The 27,854-nt window shown below is 43.8% G+C and overlaps 1 protein-coding gene across 1 annotated transcript; it reads left to right on the forward strand.

The window, feature by feature from the left end:
- Positions 1–26,880, forward strand: LOC139470088 (tubulin gamma-1 chain-like). The gene is made up of 13 exons (XM_071252379.1): positions 1–85; positions 5,842–5,892; positions 6,599–6,660; positions 7,804–7,971; positions 11,728–11,796; positions 12,708–12,787; positions 13,780–13,906; positions 15,033–15,119; positions 16,184–16,333; positions 17,843–18,001; positions 18,201–18,362; positions 19,431–19,622; positions 25,750–26,880. Exons 1-13 carry the CDS (start codon positions 37–39, stop codon positions 25,771–25,773), a joined length of 1,380 nt encoding a protein of 459 aa, XP_071108480.1. The 5' UTR covers positions 1–36; the 3' UTR covers positions 25,774–26,880.
- Positions 26,881–27,854: the final 974 nt, after the last annotated feature.

Raw genomic sequence — 27,854 nt, forward strand, 5'->3', positions numbered from 1 at the left:
CCATTTTCAAGTTCAGGAAATACGTCCCAAACAAACATGCCCCGAGAAATTATAACTCTACAGCTTGGGCAATGTGGAAATCAAGGTATTTTTACCACTATTCCATTAGTTGAAATGCATATTGCTATCTCGTGACATAGTTTCTTGCGGATGAAAAATGGGGATGGGTTTCCCTGTCATCTTAAGCACTGCACGTCGCTGTGAAGTTGCATCCCTTTGTAGTGCCAGGATCCGATGTCAGTGGGTTCGAATCACTGATTCGCTCTGATAATGACTCCTAGTTTGTCAGCATCATACTTATGCCTTTAGGGCTCCACCAAAATGAAACATTTCAGTAACCGATAGCTTGTTGTTGTTTGTTGTTTAACCCTCTTGGTGCCACGGGACCATATATGGTCCCTCACTTTTCACACCCGCATAGTGCCAGGGGACCATATATGGTCCCGAGAAAATGCCCTTTTTAAACTGTGAATTTTGATATTTAACACTCAGTGCGCAAAGTCAAAACTATAACCATCATCACCCCAATCATCTTAGCTTTAACATCGTATAACTCATACTTTATACAATGCTACGGATTGCGAAATATGGCGAGATTGGTAAAGTGGCTACCGCTCTTCTCGGCCTTTTTCTGCCATGTTTGAACAGCAAGCGAATGACGGCGAATTTTGATTATGCACCCATGTCACATACACGTAAATATTTTCAGACAAAATCCTTGTTCATAAGAAAAAATATGACCTGAGTGATCAGAAAGACATATTTTTCCCAACTGTATACTTATTCACGTAAATACAATTCTGTTCACTCCTTATGAACAAGTTTATTTACACGTTTTGTATATTTTTATTGACTATCGGTAATGGCCGGTACACATGAGAAAACGACAGTGTATATTTCCATTACATTTATGACGTACATTGAATGAATTTATAACCATCATCACCCTAATCATCTCAACTTCAATATCGTGTAACTCATATTTTATGCAGTGCTACGGATTGCGAAATATGGCGAGATTAGTAATGTGGTTACTGCGCTTCTCGATCTTTTTCTGCCATGTTTGAACACCAAGCGAAAGAAGGCAATGTTTATTATGCACCCATGTCACATACACGTAACTATTATTATATCAGACAGCCAATTTGAAAAAGAAATCTGATCGGACTGATCAGAAAGATTTACTTGTCCCCACTGTACAGTTATTGGCGTAAGAGTACTAACGTTTAGTCGGCCGCGGAAGTTTTTTGTTCAAGTATTGCATATGTTTATCGACTGTGTGTCATGGCGATTTAGCACGGCGATGCATACCAACCGACAGTGCAGATTGTCTTTTTGTTTATGATGCTGAATTACAGAAAATATTCAAATCAAAGATATGGAAATATAGCTATAATCGTTAATATTAAGTTGGTATTGTGTATATTTATGGGCAGGAGGTTCATGATCAAAACCTAAACATTGAATGGCCAAGCCCGAAGTGATCGACAGGGCACGTTCGCCTCATATCTGTGCCGCGATTTCTTGTTTACGGGTTGTCCTTCATACTTGCCCGTTCAGACAAATAACTGCTACTTTTTTTATATGAAATGACTAAGAGTCATGTGTGATTGCTCAAACTACCTGACCGTGTGAGTGACTTGCCCTAACTGTTTCACATTTTGTCGCAAATTGAGATTTCAGAAGTGTGGCCACGACATCTAACGTGAGTCGACGCCATATTGTAAACAAAATGTGTCAAGGTCGGTTCCACAAGTGGTAGCTCGGGCCCCGTTTCTGTCGATAGTACACGCGATACAAACATAATTCAACTACTGAAAACATCAACATAACTTCTACAATGATGACATCAATACCTTTTTGTATTTGGATTAACCGCTTATGGATACGATGTGCTTTTAAGTTCAATTTCGATTTGTTTTTCCTTTCATTGAAACTGTGATAATGGCGGTGTGATTGGTTTGCTGAAATAGTATTTTCCATGAGTCTAATGTACATGGTACATGTTGTGATTGTAGAAGATAATTGATAACCAATTGTGTATGCATATATATCATCAAATACACATTACTAATCTCTTCAGAAAATGGAATATATTATAGCTCGTTTTCAAACATTCTGCTATGGATATTAGATCAAAAAATGATATTAGATTTACAAATTATTTATGCACACTGTACTCGCGATTAACGTATGATAATCTATTGCAAGTCTTCAACTCTTATTTGATATGTCATCTGAAATGTCAGCAATGAGTACAATTAATTTTATTTCGTTACAATCTGCAATTTTATTCAAATAGGCTAATAGACGGTCGGTGATTTCCCGCCGCTGTGAATTTGTCGTCTGGACAGGTGCGCGTGATTTGACCTCGCGTGTTGTGACGTGGATGACGTCACATGAAACAGCTGATCTAATGTTGTGGTAGTATAATGGCAACACGTGGTTTCATTTTCCAAATAACAATATTCTCTTTGACTGAACTAGAAAGCATATCTAGTACATCACGATTGGAAAATGTCTACGAGTGAATGAGACCGCTTATCATTTGACTAACGGTGTTAGAATATTTGGCGCATTTTTCTAATTTTGGTATGTTGACATGTGCTTTTCATATCTGTTTGAAGGCTTGATATTCCAAAAAAGTAATATGCATTTAGTTGAGTACAGCGAGAAAGCTGTCAAAATGCATCCAATATTAAACCACCTAGATTTTTGATATTTTAGCTTCATCTATTGGAATCTCGAATGGTTCAATTTATAACATAAACAGTAAAAGTAATTAGATCTTCTCACAATATATAGATAATCAATTTCTGAAAGACAAAAAGTTTTTAGTGTAAATGTGACTTCGTTTTGATGTTTTATATAGTTATATGTATGTCTTTTTTCACTCTGCATTATCTAAATTACCAAATACTTCGACCAGTGACATATAGTAGTAATTATATTCTACTTTGTTTTTTTATCCTAGGTATGAAATAGATTTTCTTTTTAAATAAACATTTGTCTAAGAGCAAAATCAATACATTCTTGTGGGTTTTTTTCACCATTTTAATTTGTATATCTTCCCTCCAAGCTGTTGTTTAGCTAGGCCAAAATTAAGAAAAAAAGGAAAGACATAATAAACCATTTTAAGTAAGATTTTGCTGGTTAAATTTTCGGAGTTCAATACCAAGTATATATTTTTCCTTTTATGACAAAAAATTCCATTACTTTCATTTATCTACGATCATTATCTATTTCAAACTTTTCCTTCAGTAGAATGGGATGGAATGGGAAACTAGTGGAAATAAACTATCACGTATGTCCTTTAATGTACATGTACATACCTAGCTATAGGTGTAAATACACTTCTAAAGTCGTATTTATAAATCAAATGAATAAATGAAAGAAAAAGTGGTATTTCATGGACTGGCCATACAAGTATATTTTGAGCAAAGGTCTAAGTTAGGCAGCCAAGTGCGAAATACGAGCTGATACGAGGATGTATATTTTCTGGTGTTCATAGTGAAACAATGACATATGGCGCGGCGGCGCCCGAGTTGCGAGTGATCGAAAATAGGTTTGTTGAATAGATTTGCTGCCCATGAAAACGTTTCAACAAATTTGATTGAATCTACATGTACTTACTCTTGGGTGGTATTACGTAAGTATAATCTTGTTAATTATTAAGAAATAACAATGATGCCCGATATTGAGCGATGTCAATTTGAGTATTGTCAGGGCTGTTTAGCGATCTTTCACATTTTGTCCTTTGAAAATGTACGATGTCAATTACCCGGAAGTTGTTTTTATCACTAATAAAAGAGCACGGTCATTGAAACATACATGGACGTAACCGGGATTTCTTCACGATATACATTCCAAACTGTCATTCGTTTTGTGACATAATCTTTGAAACAGTCTGCGTATGAATTAATCACGACCACTTCCGTCAATTTTGTTTTGACGTCAAAAACATGCACAATTTCATCGGGGTTTTTTATCGGTAAATATAACTCACGGAAAATTCTCAGTGAATGTGTACTTCAACATAAATATGATATGTCTATCACTGTTAGGACATGTACTTGCCAATGATATGAATTATTGGTCACTTAGATTTCAAACAAGGGCGCTTACTTGACTTTGCTTGCCGTATTCGGGAGCGTCCATATTACGATTAATGTGGAAAAGTAGGAAACTTATAATACCAGCACATTTATCAATGGCTGGGCAGTGCATAGATCTTTGGAATTTTGTGATTTTAGATACTGTTGGAAAGACAATCAACTCGAGTTGCATGTTATACAATTTGGTTACATTGTGTGAAGAAATAAAGACGTTGCAACACTTTTGATACAATGTGTACGTTTTTGTAACCGCGACGTCAGCACAGTGCGGCACTAAGCGGTTTGCAGGCTGACTGACGTCCAGGCACCATGAGGGTTAACAACGCTGCACTCAGCAGTATTCCAGCTATATGACCGCGGACTGTAAATAAACGAGTCTGGACCAGACAATCCAGTGACTGATATCATGAGCATCGATCCATGCATTTGGGATCAATGACATGCATCAACCACGTCAGCAAGCCTGACCACCCGATCGTGTTAGTCACCTTTTATGACAAGCATTGTCGCCTCTTGCGGCAAGCATGGGTTGCTGAAGACCTATTCAACCCCAGATCTTCACGGGTCTGTAGTAACCGTTAGCAGCAATGAAGTTGACAGTCAAGACATGACCATGCCAGCAAATAAAAGCTTTGCCAAGGAATTCTTGATTATTGTTGACTACTCTGTTTTCGAACAGCCATATTGATCATGATTTGTTGAGCTATAAAGAGAGGTGTGATGTCATCAAAGCTGCAGACTTGACAGTGTACACATCTATCAGAATAAATCTGTTGTCATTCAAATCTTTAGTGAAAATGAAGAGTAAAATGGTGTGAACGTTTCTGTATAGCACTCTAACATATGTTATAATTTGACAAACATTCATATTTTGTGAATAGGTTTAAAACTTTCAATTACTTTCTGACCTGCAAGAATATATTGTTGATGACTCCACCCTACACGGCTTTTCATTCATGGAAACTCTGCTAAAGTAGTGTGTAAGTTGGCAATTAGTTTTTTGGGGTATTTTGTACCTTAGCCTTAAGAAAATCTCACAAGCTTTCTCTCCAATTTGACTCTACAGCCCTCTAAGTAGCGACCATTTTGGTGACCAAATGCTACTTAAATCTATGATTGGTGGCCTAAATTTATCTACTTCTTGCCACTTGGCTTCCAAAAAGTAAAGGGGCAGTCAGGTAGCCTAGTGGTTAAAGCGTTTGCTCGTCACGCCGAAGACCCGTGTTCGATTCCCGACATGGGTACAATTTGTGAAGCCCATTTCTGGTGTCCCTGCCGTGATATTGCTGGAATATTGCTAAAAGCGGCGTAAAACCATACTCACTCACTCACTCCAAAAAGTAAACGTAACTAGCGACAAACCTGTTTAAGGTACCAGTATCTGTTGGCTCCCCAAATCTTAGGTTTGGCTCCTAAAATATTCATGTTTAAATAGTAGCTGCTTGGCTCCTTAACAAAAAATAGAAACTGCTGCTCTATTAGAAAAAAACCTGCTTCACAGCACGGAGCTCTATTGTTTTGGTTTGAGAACTGAATCGGGCATGTGACGTCACACTCGGAAATTATTTCATTCATGATTTGAAAATACACAGAACCATCAATGTACTGTCCCATTAAAGAACAAACAAGCACTTATTGTGACAGAAAGAACAACTGTTTCCTGGGAATTTCTGATGTCGCTTAGTCATTCAGATTGTTGCTTACATTTGCTTTTCTCTCTTTGCAGTTGGATTGGAGTTTTGGAAGCAGCTGTGTGCAGAACATGGGATTAGTCCAGGTATAAGTACACAGATGAAATTTGCTTTTATGTTAAAAGTACATGATAGGGTCAAACAAAACTACTTGGGTTTCCAGTTACATGGAACTGACGGGTATGGGTAATTTTTATTTGTTTGTATCTGTGTTATTGCCGCACTCAGCAATATTCCAGCTATATGACGGCAGACCGTAAATAAATGAGTCTGGAACAGACAATCCAGTGATTGACATCATGAGCATTGATCCACACAATTGGGATATGATGACATACATCAACCAAGTCAGCGAGCCTGACTACCCGATTCTGTAATTCGCCTCTTACAACAAGCTCAGTCGCCTTTTACGGCAAGCATAGGTTGCTGAAGACCTATTCTAATACGGATCTTCAAGGGTTGGTATGGGACAGTAGGCAGGATACCATATTATGTGTTATATTTATTTTATCAAGTGTTGAGTGTTGTGTTTAACAACAAACAAACAAGTTTAGGGTTTGTCCATTGAATATATTATCATTGCAGTCTTTATCCACTACTGACTAGTCCGAAGACCCTGTCTAGTAAAATTTCCTTATGGTCAAGTAAAATCAGACTTGTACTATCCTGTGTAGTACTAAGATTAACATCTACCTGAAATAATGCCAAAATACAAGTTTGGGCAAATGTTTGGCACAGACTGTAAGTGATTATGCGTTAACATATCTGATATTTTCATAATGCATGTTTCAGAGGGTATTCTTGAGGAGTATGCCACCGAAGGAACAGACAGAAAGGATGTGTTCTTTTACCAGGTAGGATCAGTTTTTTCTCTCCAGAATTTTCCGCAGATTTCTTTTACATCAAAGATCACCATTGTGATACATGCCATTACAATATATACATAAATCATATGGTCCATATCATATAGACCCCTGGCTAAGTTTCAGTGTTAAAAACAACCCACAAAACATCCCTGGATATGTGAGGTTCATAATGAGTGAGTGAGTGAGTGAGTTTGGTTTAACGCCGCGTTTAACAGTATTCCAGTCATATCACGGCATGTCAGCTTAATGTGGGAGGAAAGCCCGAAGTGATGCAGGTCTTAGACGTTTACCACTTCGGTGAAACCCACGAGCACGGGCATGGTGCTGACAAACCTAGAAACATAATCGGGGCAAACTGGGATTCGAACCCACAATCATAGGTTTCTGGTGTGCCTAAGGGACGCAACTCTGCACAGCGAATCGCGTCACCTTAGACGACTGGGCCACCCGTGCCCCCGAGGTTCATAATGACTTTGTCTCTCATCATTAGGGGAGTCATGATATAGTGCCTAGACAGGCAGTATACAAATTTTGATGGATTGAAATTTTTCTGAAGATGTTCTTAAATTCCTTCAAAATGCATTCTGGGCTGTCATTTGATATCATAATAAAAGACTGTTGAAGCTGAAATTTTGCATACTTGCTTCTCATGTTGATGTCATAAAATCATTCTGATTTTATTGTTACCTTTTTCGTGAAGAATATTAAATAAAAAAAGTTAATCATATATAAAGTGGAATCTGTCAAAACTAGACTTGTATTGGAACGACATTTAAGTCTGTTTTATTCTGGCTTAGAGTTAGACATAAATCTGATTCTGAGTTACATCCCTTGGTGTCACACAATCGATATTAAGACTCAAAATCAAAGCCCTGTACATGTACAGGAGCTGTATTTCTGTGATTTCATCATTTCTTACTATTTGATGTGTGTCATGATACCTGTAGTATCGTCAGTCTGCATCGTGATTCAGATCGTATCGCAAGACACCAAGTGATACTCAGCTCTAGTTTGGAGGCTGTTTTTGTTGATATTTGAAACTTTTGACTTCATATCGAGGTAAGCTACACTTACGTAGAAAAACAAGGAAGAGAAATACCACTTGATGAGTAAAGCATCCTTTCCTTGCAGGCTGATGACGAACACTACATCCCCCGATCAGTGTTACTGGACACGGAGCCCAGGGTGATCAACTCAATCCTCAGCTCACCCTATGCCAAGCTGTACAACCCTGAGAACGTGTACCTGTCGAAACATGGGGGTGGTGCGGGAAACAACTGGGCCAGTGGCTACACACAGGTAAGGGTGTTTTCACCATTAGTATCAACTAATGTTGTAATATTCCATCAGGTAAGCATTTCCAATAACAGTCCTTTTATAAACCATTACCTAAGTTAATTTTTGTCCTGATACAACATATTGCAATTACCTTCTTCGAAACCTATACCACAGAGGTAAACATGGGGACCATCACCAACACCATCACCATCCCCATCACCAACACCAACACCAACACCAACACCATCACCATCACAATCACCACCATCACCAACACCATCATCAACACCATCACCACCACCACCACCATCACCATCACCACCACCACCACCATCACCACCACCACCACCAACACCAACACCAACACCAACACCATCACCATCACCACCACCACCACCACCACCATCACCACCACCACCACCACCACCAACACCAACACCAACACCAACACCAACACCATCACCATCACCACCACCACCACCATCACCAACACCACCACCATCACCAACACCACCACCATCACCATCACCAACACCAACACCAACACCATCACCATCACCATCACCAACACCATCACCAATACCATCACCATCACCAACACCATCACCAATACCATCACCATCACCATCACCATCACCATCACCAACACCATCACCATCACCATCGCCAACATCATCACCATCACCAACACCATCACCATCACCAACACCATCACCATCACCATCACCACCACCACCACCACCACCACCACCAACACCATCACCATCACCAACACCATCACCATCACCAACACCATCACCATCACCAACACCATCACCAACACCATCACCATCACCAACACCAACACCAACACCATCACCATCACCATCACCAACACCATCACCAATACCATCACCATCACCAACACCATCACCAATACCATCACCATCACCATCACCAACACCATCACCATCACCATCACCAACACCATCACCAACACCATCGCCATCATCATCACCATCACCAACATCATCACCATCACCATCACCAACACCAACACCATCACCATCACCAACACCATCACCATCACCAACACCATCACCATCACCAACACCATCACCATCACCACCACCACCACCATCACCAACACCATCACCATCACCAACACCATCACCATCACCAACACCAACACCAACACCATCACCATCACCATCACCAACACCATCACCAACACCATCACCAACACAATCACCAACACCATCACCAACACCATCACCAACACCAACACCATCACCATCACCAACACCATCACCATCACCATCACCATCACCAACACCATCACCATCATCATCACCATCACCAACATCATCACCATCACCATCACCATCACCAACATCATCACCATCACCAACACCATCACCATCACCATCACCAACACCAACACCATCACCATCACCATCACCATCACCAACACCATCACCAACACCATCACCATCACCAACACCATCACCAACACCATCACCATCACCAACACCATCACCATCACCATCACCAACACCATCACCAACACCATCACCATCACCAACACCAACACCATCACCAACACCAACACCATCACCATCACCATGTTCACATACATGGTCCTCAGCCAGAGTCACCTCCCCTGATCTCGCTACTTCCTTCTGTTCACTTGGTGCTAACACAGAGCGTGTGATTTTTTATCGCTACCCATCGAACTCTACACATATTTTTATGCCTTCTTGTTGTATTTACTTTGCAGGTTTTTGTGTTTGGAAAGTGTTAATGGTTCGTATGTTGGTGATAGTATTTTTCTCCCATGAAAGCTGTCCAGTGACGTAAGCTTGGATTTTTGTGCCATTCTTGGTGCTTTTTCAAACTTTTGGAGCCACATTGACATTTAGGGAAGTCACATTCTTTTAGTCTGCCATGTGGTGGACCAGGCACCTTGCTCGGTTTGTGCATCACTTGGCTTTCCAATTAGTTTAGGTGCGGTCGGGTAGCGTAGTGGTTAAAGCATTCCCTCGTCATGCCGAAGACCCGGGTTTGATTCCCGCATCGGTACAATGTGTGAAGCCCACTTCTGGTGTCCCCCACCGCGATATTGCTGGAATAATGCTAAAAGCGGCGTAAAACCATACTCTCTCACTCCAATGAGTTATTTACTGTCAGACACGTTCATAACATGGCAGACAAAGTCAACTTGTTCGTGTTGCCTCTCAATGCTGAATTCTATGATTCGATGCAAGCATGCAGGTGCTTCATTCACCTACTAAACACAGGCAGTAATATCAGTAGTTACTTCATTCATGTCATTATTCTGTAATGGACAAAGTGGCTTAGAGACAGCTTAGAGACTGCTCTTGAAAATATGGGAAAATAGTTTTAACACGTCGCCATTGTGAAAGTAAACTGAGGTGACAGTGTTAGGAACTGGCACTAGTCCTTGCCAAACTGCCCAATAGTTAAGGTATCATATGGACAAGTAGAAATTTGCCATTTTTAAGGGATTTGCCATATTTTATCATTACATTAGAACACGGATATAACGAACCCGGATATAGCGAACAAACAGATACAACGAACTGTTAAAAAATCCCTGATTTATCTCCTATAAAATATCATAAAATTTACATATATAACAAACTCTCTACAGCGAACTAATGGATACAGTGAACTGATATCTGATCACCGACATGCCCATCTATCACTAATTAGTGACATGTATAGCGAACTGAGAAATGTCACACAGTGTCAAATGTCACTGACAATTGGCTGTACGCAATCAGCGGCGAATCAACACAATGGCGGCGAATCAATACAATCAGCGGTAACGGATCAACCTTGTTAAATTTGCATTGTGTTAATCTTACCTGTACATGTAATCTTGTCTGTAAAACAGACATTAAACATATACATTTTACGAGATTGTGTCCAAGTGTTAGTACACTTGCATATGCTATCATGGCGGTCAATAATAAGAGGAAAGCTATCAGTTTAGACATGAAATTGAGAATTATAAATGCTGTTGATGCTGGCATAAAAACCAAGAAAAACCAAAGCTGACGAACTTGCAGTGAAATTAGGCCATTAAGATTTCACGTGTAACACTGCAATTACGTGTATTGTGTTTTGTCTTATCAAAGATGACGGACGTTTCCGAGCGAAAACGTGTATAACGAACAATGGATATAACGAACTGATTTCTCTGGTCCCTTGTAGTTCGTTATATCCGTGTTCTACTGTATAAGGACTAGTGGACTAAAACGGTTAGTTTCTACCACTGGAGCATGACTGGCAATACAAAAACTCATAGCATTGCAGACCTAGTTTTACATGCCATAACAGCTTTGGTAATCTTAGAGCAAGTTGGTGGCTTCGATGATGATGTGATGTTGTGTTAATAAGAGCAAGATGGCCCCTCACTGACCATTTTGGGCTCTGTAGTATCAGATTCGAAGGAAGAATGAAATTGCAATGTGTTGTATCAGGATCAGTATTTAATATAATAAATGTGATACTGTATGTAGTTTTCTAAAATATGTTATGTATTTGGTTAATTGGAGGTGAAATATAGTGAGGGAACGGGTTTGATGCATTCATCATGATGCATATTTATGTTTATATTTAGAACTTTCATAGATTGTTATTTTGTGATCTTTGTCATACTGTAGTAAATAAAAAGTAATGTAGAAAATGAGGAGTATATAATCTTTTCATCGGGTGTCATTGGACAGATTTTGCATGGTAAGTTTTTCGAGTGTCTGTGTTTGTTTTCAGGCTGAAGGGCTGTACGAGGATGTGTTTGACATCATAGACAGGGAGGCAGATGGAAGTGACAGTTTGGAGGTATGGAAAATGTTCTGTTGTCAATATTGATGGAATTATTCTTAGATAACTGATTGTGCAATTCCCTTAAAGATTTCACTGGTTGATGCATGTCATCGTACCCCAACTAGATAGATGCTGATGATGTCAGTCACTGGATTGTCTGGTACAGACTTGATTATTTACAGACAGCCAAAACAAACACACAAGGGAAAAGTCTAAGAACTGATCAAATGACTGATTGTACGGACTCTTTAACCAACTTTGTTCTTATTTCTTGAGGGGGCACGGGTGGCCCAGTCGTCTAAGGCGCCTCGAGTTGCATGCCTTGGGCATGCCAGAAACCTATGATTGTGAGTTTGAATCATGGTTCGCCCCGATTATGTTTCTAGGTTTGTCAGCACCATGTCCGTGCTTGTGGGTTTCACCGAAGTGGTAAATGTCTTTGACCTGCATCACTTTGGGCTTTCCTCCCACATTAAGCTGACACGCCGCGATATAACTGGAATACTGTTAAAAGTGGCATTAAACCCAACTCACTCACTCTTATTTCTTGATTTATAAATTTAAGAAAAAAAATACAGGGGAGTATTTGGAAAAAGAGAAAGGAGACATTTTTGATGATTTTATTATTGTTGGCATAGAAGCAGTGCTAGTAAAACTTGTATTGCACCATGAATACTCAGAGCTTGTGAGAGCTGTTTAAATTTCAGATCAGGTAGTCTTGAAGTGGGATGGTTGACATTTCATGGATTTTTGTGCAAAGCGTGCTCTCTATGTTTTTGTTTATGCCTCCATTAATCTTGGGCCTACATATCGCACTCTGAGAACAAGAAGATAAGTCACTCACTCACTCACTTGAGCGCTGATTCCCTGGCATTGTTATTAGCCTATAATAGGACATATCATAACAGGCTGTGTGTCTCTTCCAGGGGTTTGTGCTGAGTCACTCTATTGCTGGTGGAACAGGGTCCGGAATGGGATCCTACCTGCTGGAGAGACTTAACGACAGGTGTGTACAGATATATCACAGTCGGAACCAACAATCCTAGAACAAACTCTCTTGGACTCGACCAGGACAGATAACACAGACAAACAAAATTATGTTTTCTTCTTCACTTTTCAAGTACACATGTTGCAAACTGGAAGAGAAGCTGTTCTATTTCTTGACTTACATTACTTATATATTGGATGGTATGAAGAAAAAGACAACATGGCGATTGTGTGGCATATTACCATATGTTTCCTTGTTCACCATACAGGAGTCCAATGAAATATTCATACTACATTCAGGGGAATGTGTGGCGTAATTGTTTAAGGTGTTGCATTTAGCTGTGCAGAGTTGTGTCCCTTGGGCACCCCAGACATCGTCTGGATTCGAATCCCTGTTCGCCTCATATACTGTACCATACCTATGCTTTTGGGTTTTGTCTTAAAACCTACATCTATAACTGGAATACTGTTCTAAACAGCGTTAAACCCAACTCATTCACTCATGCTCCATCTTACATTCTGTTACCGTGGGGCAGTCGGGTAGCCTAGTGGTTAAAGCGTTCGCTCGTCACACCGAAGACATGTTTGATTCTCGACATGGGTACAATGTGTGAAGCCCATCTCTGGTGTCCCCCGCCGTGATATTGCTGGGATATTGCTAAAAGCGGCTCACACATTCTATTACCGTGATGACCGATGATTACCATGTAGAATCGTAAGTTAGAATTGTCACCAGCAACCCATGCTGATCATAAGGGACGACTTATAATCACGTGATCAGGCCTGGTGCCTTGTTGATGTGTGTCCTCGTACCCCCGTGGCATGGATCATTGGATCGTTACCCTGACCCAGTAAATGCTGGAATATCTCAGACTTCAGCCTTTAATAAACATTCACACACCCGCTCTAAACATTATTAAGGTGTGTTTAAGTATTCATTTGACCTGAAGAAATCTTCGTTTTAGGAATCACAGTGTTTAAAAATTGTAGAGCATGAGATTTTCATTTCAGATTTCCAAAGAAGCTTATCCAGACGTATTCAGTGTTCCCGAATGTGGACGAGATCTCTGATGTTGTGGTTCAGCCGTACAACTCCATACTGACTCTCAAGAGGCTGATTCAGAATGCAGACTGTGTGGTACGCTCACTACTGACTCTTGGCTGTACAGATCAGACATCTTAGTAACCAGACCTTGTTTACTGACACAGAATGCAGACTGTGTGGTATGCATGTTACTGGCACTTGGCTGTTCAGATCAGGCATCTTAGTTACCAGACCTTGTTTACTGACACAGAATGCAGACTGTGTGGTATGAATGTTACTGACACTTGGCTGTACAGATCAGGCATCTTAGTAAATAGCAACAATGTGTAACATAGGCTAAAATATTGCTGGCCAGATGGGCTGGCTCGCCTTAAAGTTTCTAGCCAGTTTCAAATTTCAGAATCTTTAGCCTGACCAAAACTTTGGCAATCAGGTAGGTATTTCCTGTATCTGGTCCAGACTCTATTATTTACAGGACGTCTTCATGCATCTGAATATTGCTGTGTATGGTGTTGTGGTGTAGGTAGTGTTCCCTTGGCGCTGCTGATGAATGCTGGCTAATGATGAATGCATTGGACGATTATGCTATGGTTCGATTCCCAAAGGGGGCACAGTGGCCCAGTCGTCTAAGGCGCTGCAATTCGCTGTGCAGAGTTGCGTCCCTTGGGCACGCCAGAAACGTATGATTGTGGGTTCGAATCCCGGTTCGCCCCGATTATGTTTCTAGGTTTGTCAGCACCATACCCGTGCTCGTGGGTTTCACCGAAGTGGTAAACATCTGGTACCTGCATCACTTCGGGCTTTCCTCCCACATTCAGCTGACACGCCGCGATATAACTGGACTACTGTTAAAAGCGGCGTTAAACCCAACTCACTCACTCACTCACTCACTCGATTCCCAAATGGATGCTAAAGTTAAAAAAAGAGTCCCCTGCCATATTTTTGCTACCAGTGACATACAAGTCACATCAACAAAACCATAACATTAGTTATTGCTATATTCACATGATTTGGGAGTTTTTCGTTCCAATTTTGAATTTTGTTCCGACATTTGGTGCTGAACATGTTTGGGCTGAATTTCGGCCTCTGTGCATGTCTATAAATTCCTGCAGCCTACTCTTTCCTGTACAGACTTGTGAAATTGTACAAATATTTTCAGATCATTACAATCTGCAATGTGTGTCTTGTTGATGATTGTTGCTTCCCTGCTTGACCCCAGGTGGTGCTGGACAACACGGCTCTCAACAGGATCGCCGCCGACAGGCTTCACATAGACACCCCCTCCCTGGCACAGATCAACCAGCTGGTGAGACGGGATGCCTTTGTATAACCTGGTGTAAAGTCTGAAAGTATACCTGGGTAGAATCTGGGGCCTTCCAGTATCTACCCTGGGATAGATTCTAGATTCTGGGAGCTCACAGACTCTACCCCCCTTTCCCAGAATCAACCCCCTGGGGTATACTCTGGGAGCTCCCAGAATCTACAGCTGGGTATAATCTAGTAGCTCCCAGAATCTACTGCGGGGTATAATCTAGTAGCTCCCAGAATCTACTGCGGGGTGTAATCTAGTAGCTCCCAGAATCTACTGCGGGGTATAATCTAGTAGCTCCCAGAATCTACTGCGGGGTATAATCTAGTAGCTCCCAGAATCTACTGCGGGGTATAATCTAGTAGCTCCCAGAATCTACTGCGGGGTATAATCTAGTAGCTCCCAGAATCTACTGCGGGGTATAATCTAGTAGCTCCCAGAATCTACTGCGGGGTATAATCTAGTAGCTCCCAGAATCTACTGCGGGGTATAATCTAGTAGCTCCCAGAATCTACTGCGGGGTATAATCTAGTAGCTCCCAGAATCTACTGCGGGGTATAATCTAGTAGCTCCCAGAATCTGCTGCAGGGTATAATCTAGTAGCTCCCAGAATCTACTGCGGGGTATAATCTAGTAGCTCCCAGAATCTACTCCAGCCCTGTTTGACTTAAACATTTTTATTTCATGAATGTACATGAAGTTTTCTTTTTGGGGTTTATCCTCAGAATGTTCAGTGTAGGCTTTATCAGCCAGTGTTGGAAAGGGTAATATCCAGTCTGTAAGTTAGAATAAGAGAACAATAATACGATCACTAACAAACAAAACATGCAGTGTCTTTTGAAAACATTTGCAATTCATCACAGAAAACGTTTAGTCACTCACAAAATCAGGCAAGCAATCACTGAGGTGTTCCTCCATGTCGAAGGTATCATCTTTGGGTGAGTAAACATTTCCTGTTTTCAATTGTGCTCATATCAAGATGAGGGATGAGAGTCATCCTACTTGCACATCCACTGAAATCAGTTCTTCATGTCATTATTTTGTGATTTCATTTACAACAGGTGTCCACCGTGATGTCAACAAGTACAGCCACTCTGCGCTACCCTGGTTACATGAACAACGATCTGATTGGCCTGATAGCTTCTCTCATCCCCACCCCTAGACTCCACTTCCTCATGACTGGGTACACGCCCCTCACAACTGACTCCCAGGTGAGACCCTCCCCTCTCATCCCCAGCCCCAGACTCCACTTCCTCATGACTGGGTACACGCCCCTCACAGGTGAGTCTCTCCCCTCTCATCCCCACCCCCAGACTCCACTTCCTCATGACTGGGTACACCCCCCATCACAACTGACTCACAGGTGAGGCTCTCCCCTCTCATCCCCACCCCCAGACTCCACTTCCTCATGACTGGGTACACGCCCCTCACAACTGACTCACAGGTGAGCCTCTCCCCTCTCATCCCCACCCCCAGACTCCACTTCCTCATGACTGGGTACACGCCCCTCATAACTGATTCACAGGTGAGTCTCTCCCCTCCCATCCCCACCCCCAGACTCCACTTCCTCATGACTGGGTACATGCCCTCACAACTGACTCACAGGTGAGTCTCTCCCCTCTCATCCCCACCCCCAGACTCCACTTCCTCATGACTGGGTACACACCCCTCACAACTGACTCACAGGTGAGTCTCTCCCCTCCCATCCCCACCCCCAGACTCCACTTCCTCGTGACTGGGTACACCCCCCTCACAACAGACTCCCAGGTGAGTCTCTCCCCTCTCATCCCCACCCCCAGACTCCACTTCCTCATGACTGGGTACACGCCCCTCACAGGTGAGTCTCTCCCCTCTCATCCCCACCCCTAGACTCCACTTCCTCATGACTGGGTACAATCCTCTCACAACTGACTCACAGGTGAGTCTCTCCCCTCTCATCCCCACCGCTAGACTCCACTTCCTCATGACTGGGTACAATCCTCTCACAACTGACTCACAGGTAAAACCCTCCCCTCTCATCCCCACCCCTAGACTCCACTTCCTCATGACTGGGAACACGCCCCTCACAACTGACTCACATGTGAGTCTCTCCCCTCTCATCCCCACCCCCAGACTCCACTTCCTCATGACTGGGTACACGCCCCTCACAACTGACTCACAGGTGAGTCTCTCCCCTCTCATCCCCACCCCCAGACTCCACTTCCTCATGTCTGGGTCACAACGCAGTCATCTCTCATGTATACCTGTGAGGAAAGAGACGACCAGTTGAGTGGTGCTAGCATCTGTACTGAAAGGTTGCACTGAAACTATAAAGAACTAGACACCATTAAGTCAACTCTATCCTCATTACATCAGCTTCTTGAGTGCCACTTAGGGTATGTACCAGCTGTGTACCTGTGAAGATCAGGGGTAGAATAGGTCTTCAGAATCCCAATGCTTGCCGTACAAGGCAACTATGCTTGTCATAAGAGGCGACTAACGGGATCAGATGGTCAGGCTCGCTGACTTGGTTGATGCATGTCATTGTATCCCACTTGTGTGGATGTATATTCATGATGTCAATCACTGGATTGTCTGGTCCAGATTTGATTATTTGCAGACCGCCGTCATATAGCTGAGTGTGGCATTAAACAAGAAACAAACCAACCAATAGTTTTACGGTAGATTTAACTTATTTCCAATATGTGACAGCATCCCTACCTGACTGTTGACTGATTCAGGTGGCCAGTGTGAGGAAGACCACGGTGCTGGATGTGATGAGACGGCTGCTGCAGCCCAAGAACATGATGGTGTCGACGCCGGTGGGAGCACATCGCCAGGCCAGCCACTGCTACATCTCCATTCTCAACATCATACAGGGGGAGGTGGACCCTACACAGGTGAGACACATACAAGAGGACCATCTAGGACAATCTAGAGTTGATTTTGTAACACTGATGTCCCAGTTTTGATTCCCAAAATGAGTACAAGGTTAGAAGGTCATACATTGGGTCTCCTGCTGGAATATTGCTCTAAGTTCTGTCAATTCATTGATGAGTTTGTTGTATTTCGCCTCACACTGTCCTGTCTGATCTGCAGGTACACAAGAGCCTTCAGAGGATCCGAGAGCGGAAGCTGGCCCAGTTCATCCCCTGGGGTCCAGCCAGCATCCAGGTGGCGCTGTCACGCAAGTCTCCCTACATCCAGACGGCCCATCGTGTCAGCGGCCTCATGATGGCCAACCACACAAGCATCTCCCATGTAGGTCCAACACTACATGTACTTTTTATGTTCTAGTATGTTCAAGTTTGTTTGTCTGACATAGTCAGGGTTAGCCACTTGTCTGTTAGTCCAACATAGTCAGGGTTAGCCACTTGTCTGTTAGTCCAACATAGTCAGGGTTAGCCACTTGTCTGTTAGTCCAACATAGTCAGGGTAAGCCACTTGTCTGTTAGTCCAACATAGTCAGGGATAGACACAGCCACTAGTCTGTTAGTCCGACATAGTCAGGGATAGACATGGCCACTTGTCCGTTAGTCCGACATAGTCAGGGTTAGCCACTTATCCGTTAGTCCGAGACAAGTGAAACTCTTAGGGGACTAGTTGTTTTCTCCATATCTAGTTAGTTTGCATAAGCCAATAGTCCGGAATGAGCTGCAGACAATTTAGATTTAACCAGAGGTGTCCTCCCTGATAGTTTATCTTGGCTGACCCACAGAATTGAGTTTTTGCTTGCTGCCAAGTCCATCGATGCCCATTTGACTGATATTTAGGAGGGGGTACAGCGATACGCTGTGCAGAGTTGCGTCCCTTGGGCATGCCAGAAACCTATGATTGTGCGTTTGAATCCCAGTTCGCCCCGATTATGTTTCTAGGTTTGTCAGCACCATACCCATGCTCATGGGTTTCACCGAAGTGGTAAACGACTAAGACCTGCATCACTTCGGGCTTTCCTCCCATATTAAGCTGACACGCCACGATTTAACTGGAATACTGTTAAAAGCGGTGTTAAACCTAACTCGCTTACTGATATTAAGGAAAGCTCTTTATGTGACTCCTTGCAGTAGAATACCTACAGTCAAGTCAGGATATATGCAAGACAGATAGCATGTGGTTGGCTATAGCAAGCTCATATTTTATCCCCAAACAGTGGTCATAGTTGTTATTGTGTACATAAAGAAGTGGCAGATTTTAAGCTCCGAGTGGATTTCTGGATTCAGGCTTTCATTACTTTCTCAAAGTACCACTGCTCACTCTTCCCTGCATGAAACATGGTATATGAAACAAAATATTGTTAACAATAAAGAAATTGTTGCTATCTTCTTGCAGTTGTTTGATAGAACCCTCCGCCAGTTTGACAAGCTGAGAAAGAGAGAGGCTTTTATGGAGCAGTATAAGAAGGAGCCGATCTTCAAGGACAACCTGGATGAGTTTGATAACTCTCGAGAAGTCCTGCAGGAGCTAGTTGACGAGTACCAGGCCGCCACGCGACACGACTACCTGGACTGGGGCACACGACAGGTAGATAGACTCACCTTCCATCATCATCTTTGTCCCTTCATTGGACAGGTGTTTAGGGCTGTAACAGCTACCTTGACTTGCGCACACGACAGGTAGGTAACTCACCTTCCATCATCATCTTTGTCCCTTCATAGGACAGGTGTTAAGGGCTGTAACAGCTACCTTGACTGGGGCACACGACAGGTAGGTAACTCACCTTCCATCATCATCTTTGTCCCTTCATAGGACAGGTGTTGAGGGCCGTAACAGCTACCTTGACTGGGACACACGACAGGTAGGTAACTCACCTTCCATCATCATCTTTGTCCCTTCATAGGACAGGTGTTGAGGGCTGTAACAGCTACCTTGACTGGGACACACGACAGGTAGGTAACTCACCTTCCATCATCATCTTTGTCCCTTCATAGGACAGGTGTTTAGGGCTGTAACAGCTACCTTGACTGGGGCACACGACAGGTAGGTAACTCACCTTCCATCATCATCTTTGTCCCTTCATAGGACAGGTGTTTAGAGCTGTAACAGCTACCTTGACTGGGGCACATGACAGGTAAGTAACTCACCTTCCATCATCATCTTTGTCCCTTCATAGGACAGGTGTTTAGGGCTGTAACAGCTACCTTGACTGGGGGGGCACACGACAGGTAGGTAACTCACCTTCCATCATCATCTTTGTCCCTTCATAGGACAGGTGTTGAGGGCTGTAACAGCTACCTTGACAGGGGCACACGACAGGTAGGTAACTCACCTTCCATCATCATCTTTGTCCCTTCATAGGACAGGTGTTTAGGGCTGTAACAGCTACCTTGACTGGGGGGGCACACGACAGGTAGGTAACTCACCTTCCATCATCATCTTTGTCCCTTCATAGGACAGGTGTTTAGGGCTGTAACAGCTACCTTGACTGGGGCACACGACAGGTAGGTAACTCACCTTCCATCATCATCTTTGTCCCTTCATAGGACAGGTGTTTAGAGCTGTAACAGCTACCTTGACTGGGGCACATGACAGGTAAGTAACTCACCTTCCATCATCATCTTTGTCCCTTCATAGGACAGGTGTTTAGGGCTGTAACAGCTACCTTGACTGGGGGGGCACACGACAGGTAGGTAACTCACCTTCCATCATCATCTTTGTCCCTTCATAGGACAGGTGTTGAGGGCTGTAACAGCTACCTTGACAGGGGCACACGACAGGTAGGTAACTCACCTTCCATCATCATCTTTGTCCCTTCATAGGACAGGTGTTTAGGGCTGTAACAGCTACCTTGACTGGGGGGGCACACGACAGGTAGGTAACTCACCTTCCATCATCATCTTTGTCCCTTCATAGGACAGGTGTTTAGGGCTGTAACAGCTACCTTGACTGGGGCACACGACAGGTAGGTAACTCACCTTCCATCATCATCTTTGTCCCTTCATAGGACAGGTGTTTAGGACTGTAACAGCTACCTTGACTGGGGGGGGGGGGGCACACGACAGGTAGGTAACTCACCTTCCATCATCATCTTTGTCCCTTCATAGGACAGGTGTTTAGGACTGTAACAGCTACCTGGACTGGGGCACACGACAGGTAGGTAACTCACCTTCCGTCATCTTTGTCCCTTCATAGGACAGGTGTTTAGGGCTGTAACAGCTACCTTGACTGGGGGGGCACACGACAGGTAGGTAACTCACCTTCCATCATCATCTTTGTCCCTTCATAGGACAGGTGTTGAGGGCTGTAACAGCTACCTTGACAGGGGCACACGACAGGTAGGTAACTCACCTTCCATCATCATCTTTGTCCCTTCATAGGACAGGTGTTTAGGGCTGTAACAGCTACCTTGACTGGGGGGGCACACGACAGGTAGGAAACTCACCTTCCATCATCATCTTTGTCCCTTCATAGGACAGGTGTTTAGGGCTGTAACAGCTACCTTGACTGGGGCACACGACAGGTAGGTAACTCACCTTCCATCATCATCTTTGTCCCTTCATAGGACAGGTGTTTAGGACTGTAACAGCTACCTTGACTGGGGCACACGACAGGTAGGTAACTCACCTTCCATCATCATCTTTGTCCCTTCATAGGACAGGTGTTTAGGGCTGTAACAGCTACCTTGACTGGGGCACACGACAGGTAGGTAACTCACCTTCCATCATCATCTTTGTCCCTTCATAGGACAGGTGTTTAGGACTGTAACAGCTACCTGGACTGGGGCACACAACAGGTAGGTAACTCACCTTCCGTCATCTTTGTCCCTTCATAGGACAGGTGTTTAGAGCTGTAACAGCTACCTTGACTGGGGCACACGACAGGTAGGTAACTCACCTTCCATCATCATCTTTGTCCCTTCATAGGACAGGTGTTTAGGGCTGTAACAGCTACCTTGACTGGGGGGGGGGGGCACACGACAGGTAGGTAACTCACCTTCCATCATCATCTTTGTCCCTTCATAGGACAGGTGTTTAGGGCTGTAACAGCTACCTTGACTGGGGCACACGACAGGTAGGTAACTCACCTTCCATCATCATCTTTGTCCCTTCATAGGACAGGTGTTTAGGACTGTAACAGGTACCTTGACTGGGGGGGCACATGACAGGTAGGTAACTCACCTTCCATCATCATCTTTGTCCCTTCATAGGACAGGTGTTTAGGACTGTAACAGCTACCTTGACTGGGGCACACGATAGGTAGGTAACTCACCTACCATCATCTTTGTCCCTTCATAGGACAGGTGTTTAGGGCTGTAACAGCTACCTTGACTGGGGCACACGACAGGTAGGTAACTCACCTTCCATCATCATCTTTGTCCCTTCATAGGACAGGTGTTTAGGACTGTAACAGCTACCTGGACTGGGGCACACGACAGGTAGGTAACTCACCTTCCATCATCATCTTTGTCCCTTCATAGGACAGGTGTTTAGGGCTGTAACAGCTACCTTGACTGGGGCACACGACAGGTAGGTAACTCACCTTCCATCATCATCTTTGTCCCTTCATAGGACAGGTGTTTAGGACTGTAACAGCTACCTTGACTGGGGCACACGATAGGTAGGTAACTCACCTACCATCATCTTTGTCCCTTCATAGGACAGGTGTTTAGGGCTGTAACAGCTACCTTGACTGGGACACACGACAGGTAGGTAACTCACCTTCCATCATCATCTTTGTCCCTTCATAGGACAGGTGTTTAGGACTGTAACAGCTACCTTGACTGGGGCACACGATAGGTAGGTAACTCACCTACCATCATCTTTGTCCCTTCATAGGACAGGTGTTTAGGGCTGTAACAGCTACCTTGACTGGGGGGGCACACGACAGGTAGGTAACTCACCTTCCATCATCATCTTTGTCATTTCATAGGACAGGTGTTTCGGGCCGTAACAACTACCTTGACTGGAGCACATGACAGGTAGGTAACTCACCTTCCGTCATCATCTTTGTCCCTTCATAGGACAGGTGTTGAGGGCCGTAACAGCTACCTTGACTGGGGCACACGACAGGTAGGTAACTCACCTTCCATCATCATCTTTGTCCCTTCATAGGACAGGTGTTGAGGGCTGTAACAGCTACCTTGACTGGGGCACACGACAGGTAGGTAACTCACCTTCCATCATCATCTTTGTCCCTTCATAGGACAGGTGTTTAGGGCTGTAACAGCTACCTTGACTGGGGCACACGACAGGTAGGTAACTCACCTACCATCATCTTTGTCCCTTCATAGGACAGGTGTTTAGGGCCGTAACAGCTACCTTGACTGGGGGGGCACATGACAGGTAGGTAACTCACCTTCCATCATCATCTTTGTCCCTTCATAGGACAGGTGTTTAGGGCTGTAACAGCTACCTTGACTGGGGCACACGACAGGTAGGTAACTCACCTTCCATCATCATCTTTGTCCCTTCATAGGACAGGTGTTTAGGACTGTAACAGCTACCTTGACTGGGGCACACGACAGGTAGGTAACTCACCTACCATCATCTTTGTCCCTTCATAGGACAGGTGTTTAGGACTGTAACAGCTACCTTGACTGGGTGTTTAGGGCTGTAACAGCTACCTTGACTGGGGCACACGACAGGTAGGTAACTCACCTTCCATCATCATCTTTGTCCCTTCATAGGACAGGTGTTTAGGACTGTAACAGCTACCTTGACTGGGGCACACGACAGGTAGGTAACTCACCTACCATCATCTTTGTCCCTTCATAGGACAGGTGTTTAGGACTGTAACAGCTACCTTGACTGGGGCACACGACAGGTAGGTAACTCACCTTCCATCATCATCTTTGTCCCTTCATAGGACAGGTGTTTAGGACTGTAACAGCTACCTTGACTGGGGGGGCACATGACAGGTAGGTAACTCACCTTCCATCATCATCTTTGTCCCTTCATAGGACAGGTGTTTAGGACTGTAACAGCTACCTTGACTGGGGCACACGATAGGTAGGTAACTCACCTACCATCATCTTTGTCCCTTCATAGGACAGGTGTTTAGTGCTGTAACAGCTACCTTGACTGGGGCACACGACAGGTAGGTAACTCACCTTCCATCATCATCTTTGTCCCTTCATAGGACAGGTGTTTAGGACTGTAACAGCTACCTTGACTGGGGCACACGACAGGTAGGTAACTCACCTTCCATCATCATCTTTGTCCCTTCATAGGACAGGTGTTTAGGGCTGTAACAGCTACCTTGACAGGGGCACACGACAGGTAGGTAACTCACCTTCCATCATCATCTTTGTCCCTTCATAGGACAGGTGTTTAGGACTGTAACAGCTACCTTGACTGGGGCACACGATAGGTAGGTAACTCACCTACCATCATCTTTGTCCCTTCATAGGACAGGTGTTTAGGGCTGTAACAGCTACCTTGACTGGGACACACGACAGGTAGGTAACTCACCTTCCATCATCATCTTTGTCCCTTCATAGGACAGGTGTTTAGGACTGTAACAGCTACCTTGACTGGGGCACACGATAGGTAGGTAACTCACCTACCATCATCTTTGTCCCTTCATAGGACAGGTGTTTAGGGCTGTAACAGCTACCTTGACTGGGGGGGCACACGACAGGTAGGTAACTCACCTTCCATCATCATCTTTGTCCCTTCATAGGACAGGTGTTTAGGGCTGTAACAGCTACCTTGACTGGGGCACATGACAGGTAGGTAACTCACCTTCCATCATCATCTTTGTCCCTTCATAGGACAGGTGTTTAGGGCTGTAACAGCTACCTTGACAGGGGCACACGACAGGTAGGTAACTCACCTTCCATCATCATCTTTGTCCCTTCATAGGACAGGTGTTGAGGGCTGTAACAGCTACCTGGACTGGGGGGGCACACGACAGGTAGGTAACTCACCTTCCATCATCATCTTTGTCCCTTCATAGGACAGGTGTTGAGGGCTGTAACAGCTACCTTGACTGGGGCACACGACAGGTAGGTAACTCACCTTCCATCATCATCTTTGTCCCTTCATAGGACAGGTGTTTAGAGCTGTAACAGCTACCTTGACTGGGGCACATGACAGGTAGGTAACTCACCTTCCATCATCATCTTTGTCCCTTCATAGGACAGGTGTTTAGGGCCGTAACAGCTACCTTGACTGGGCAGACGACAGGTAGGTAACTCACCTTCCATCATCATCTTTGTCCCTTCATAGGACAGGTGTTTAGGGCTGTAACAGCTACCTTGACTGGGACACACGACAGGTAGGTAACTCACCTTCCATCATCATCTTTGTCCCTTCAAAGGACAGGTGTTTAGTGCTGTAACAGCTACCGTGACTGGGACACACGACAGGTAGGCAGACTCGCCTTCTTTGAGACTGAGTTACCCAGTCGTCTAAGGCACAGAAATTCACTGTGCATTGTTGTGTTTCTTTAGTGTGGCATAATCCTAACCCACTCAATACAAGATGTATACACCAATAGAAATGTAATAGTACACTAGTCCTTATGATAACATAGAGCAACAACCTTAAAAAGGGCAGATTTCTACTCGTCCTTTTGATACCTGAACTATTGGGCTGTTTGGCAAGACTATAGTGCCAGTTTCTAACGCTGTGTGTAGCAGTAATGGACCAACCACTGTTGGGAGTTAAACCTGACAAGTGATTCCCTATTTCCCCACGTCTTATTGCAGGGAGCTGCTGCTGAGCGAATGTGATGCAGAGACAAGGACAGGATGTGGCGCGAGCTGTCTCACTGGGATGTCAACAATAGAGATGCGGGATATGATTGAAATACTTTTCAAAGCTGTGTTAAACCCAACTTGTTCTCTCGGAGGAATGGTTGTATTTCTACTGCGTTCACAGGAAAGGTTGTCATGGTGATATATATGCAAAGTTCACAGGAATGGTTGTCATAGTATTATATACGCAGTTCACAGGAATGGTTGTCATGGTGATTAGTATGCAGAGCTCCAAGGTTTGGTTGTCATGGTGATATCTCTCAGAGTTCCCATAACACACAGAAGTTTGATAACTTGAAAAGCATAACTTCAAATTGTTTAAACCTAACTAACTGAGCTCATACCCGATGGCAATTCCTGGTACAGTATGCAGGTCTCTGATTTATGTCTTGTCTCTAAGTGTACAATCCCACTGTCACATGACGCCGGAGCATTATTCAGTTAATTGTGTATATTATGCTAACATGGGTGTTACGTTGATGTATGCCTAGGTGTGTTTATATGAGTGTTGAGAGTAACAGTATGAGGTGGTCTGATGACAAGCACTGAATCTCTGGGTTGAATGTCAAGTCAAATTGTATATTTTTGCACAAGATTGTCCGACATACACAACTGTTTTTGCATTTAAGGTCACATATTTACAGTTGGTACAAATATCTGTGTTCATGTTTGTGATGGTGTACATATATCATTTATCATGAGATATCCTTTCGGAATTCATCTAGAAAGGATATACTTTTGTTTGATGACTTGTTATTGTTACTGTTATGCTATTGTTAAAAGGGGAGGTCGGGTAGCCTGTCCCCCGTCGTGATATTGCTGGAATATTGCTAAAAGCGGCGTAAAACCATACTCACTCACTCACTATTGTTAAAATATGGTTCTTACTGTGCCTGGCCGCATGCATCCAAAAGACTTTGAAGGATGGTTTTTGTTGTGACCTGTCTGACTTGCAGCATTAATGGAATAAACAACAACTGGTTGGCACTGAGTGGGGTATCCATGTTAAAACTGTGGCATTGTATCTACTATCATGGACTAGCTATAAAAACAGTGTAAGCCTTGACTAGAAACAGTGTAAGCCTGGACTAGAAACAGTGTAATCCTGGACTAGAAACAGTGTAATCCTGGACTAGAAACAGTGTAATCCTGGACTAGAAACAGTGTAAGCCTGGACTAGAAACAGTGTAATCCTGGACTAGAAACAGTGTAAGCCTGGACTAGAAACAGTGTAATCCTGGACTAGAAACAGTGTAAGCCTGGACTAGAAACAGTGTAATCCTGGACTAGAAACAGTGTAAGCCTGGACTAGAAACAGTCTAAGCCTGGACTAGAAACAGTGTAAGCCTGGACTAGAAACAGTCTAAGCCTGGACTAGAAACAGTGTAAGCCTGGACTAGAAACAGTGTAAGCCTGGACTAGAAACAGTGTAATCCTGGACTAGAAACAGTGTAATCCTGGACTAGAAACAGTGTAAGCCTGGACTAGAAACAGTGTAATCCTGGACTAGAAACAGTGTAAGCCTGGACTAGAAACAGTGTAATCCTGGACTAGAAACAGTGTAAGCCTGGACTAGAAACAGTGTAATCCTGGACTAGAAACAGTGTAAGCCTGGACTAGAAACAGTGTAATCCTGGACTAGAAACAGTGTAAGCCTGGACTAGAAACAGTGTAAGCCTGGACTAGAAACAGTGTAAGCCTGGACTAGAAACAGTGTAAGCCTGACTAGAAACAGTCTAATCCTGGACTAGAAACAGTGTAAGCCTGGACTAGAAACAGTGTAAGCCTGGACCAGAAACAGTCTAATCCTGGACTAGAAACAGTGTAAGCCTGGACTAGAAACAGTGTAAGCCTGGACCAGTACAAGCAGGCACACTGACACTAACATCACTGTATCAGTGCAATAATCTTGAAGTCAACAAACGCCCTTTCACCTCACCTTGGCTCAGATACTATCTTTTTCACTGCCCTATGTGGAGTTGTATGACTTGGCATCCCCAAATGACCCTGACTGTGGTCCTTGCTTTGTCACTATCATACCTAAGCTCAAGGGTTTC

This window comes from Haliotis cracherodii, unplaced genomic scaffold (assembly GCF_022045235.1).
Source record: "Haliotis cracherodii isolate W230 unplaced genomic scaffold, xgHalCrac1.p SCAF_20, whole genome shotgun sequence".
NCBI classification, from domain to species: Eukaryota; Metazoa; Mollusca; class Gastropoda; order Lepetellida; family Haliotidae; genus Haliotis; species Haliotis cracherodii.

Excerpts from the sequence above, each read along its gene's own strand:
- LOC139470088 (XM_071252379.1), top strand. The coding sequence starts at position 37 with ATGCCCCGAGAAATTATAACTCTACAGCTTGGGCAATGTGGAAATCAA. Across the intron at positions 5,893-6,598 it reads AGAACATGGGATTAGTCCAG|AGGGTATTCTTGAGGAGTAT; the intron begins GTATAAGTACAC and ends TGCATGTTTCAG. Across the intron at positions 7,972-11,727 it reads GGGCCAGTGGCTACACACAG|GCTGAAGGGCTGTACGAGGA; the intron begins GTAAGGGTGTTT and ends GTTTGTTTTCAG.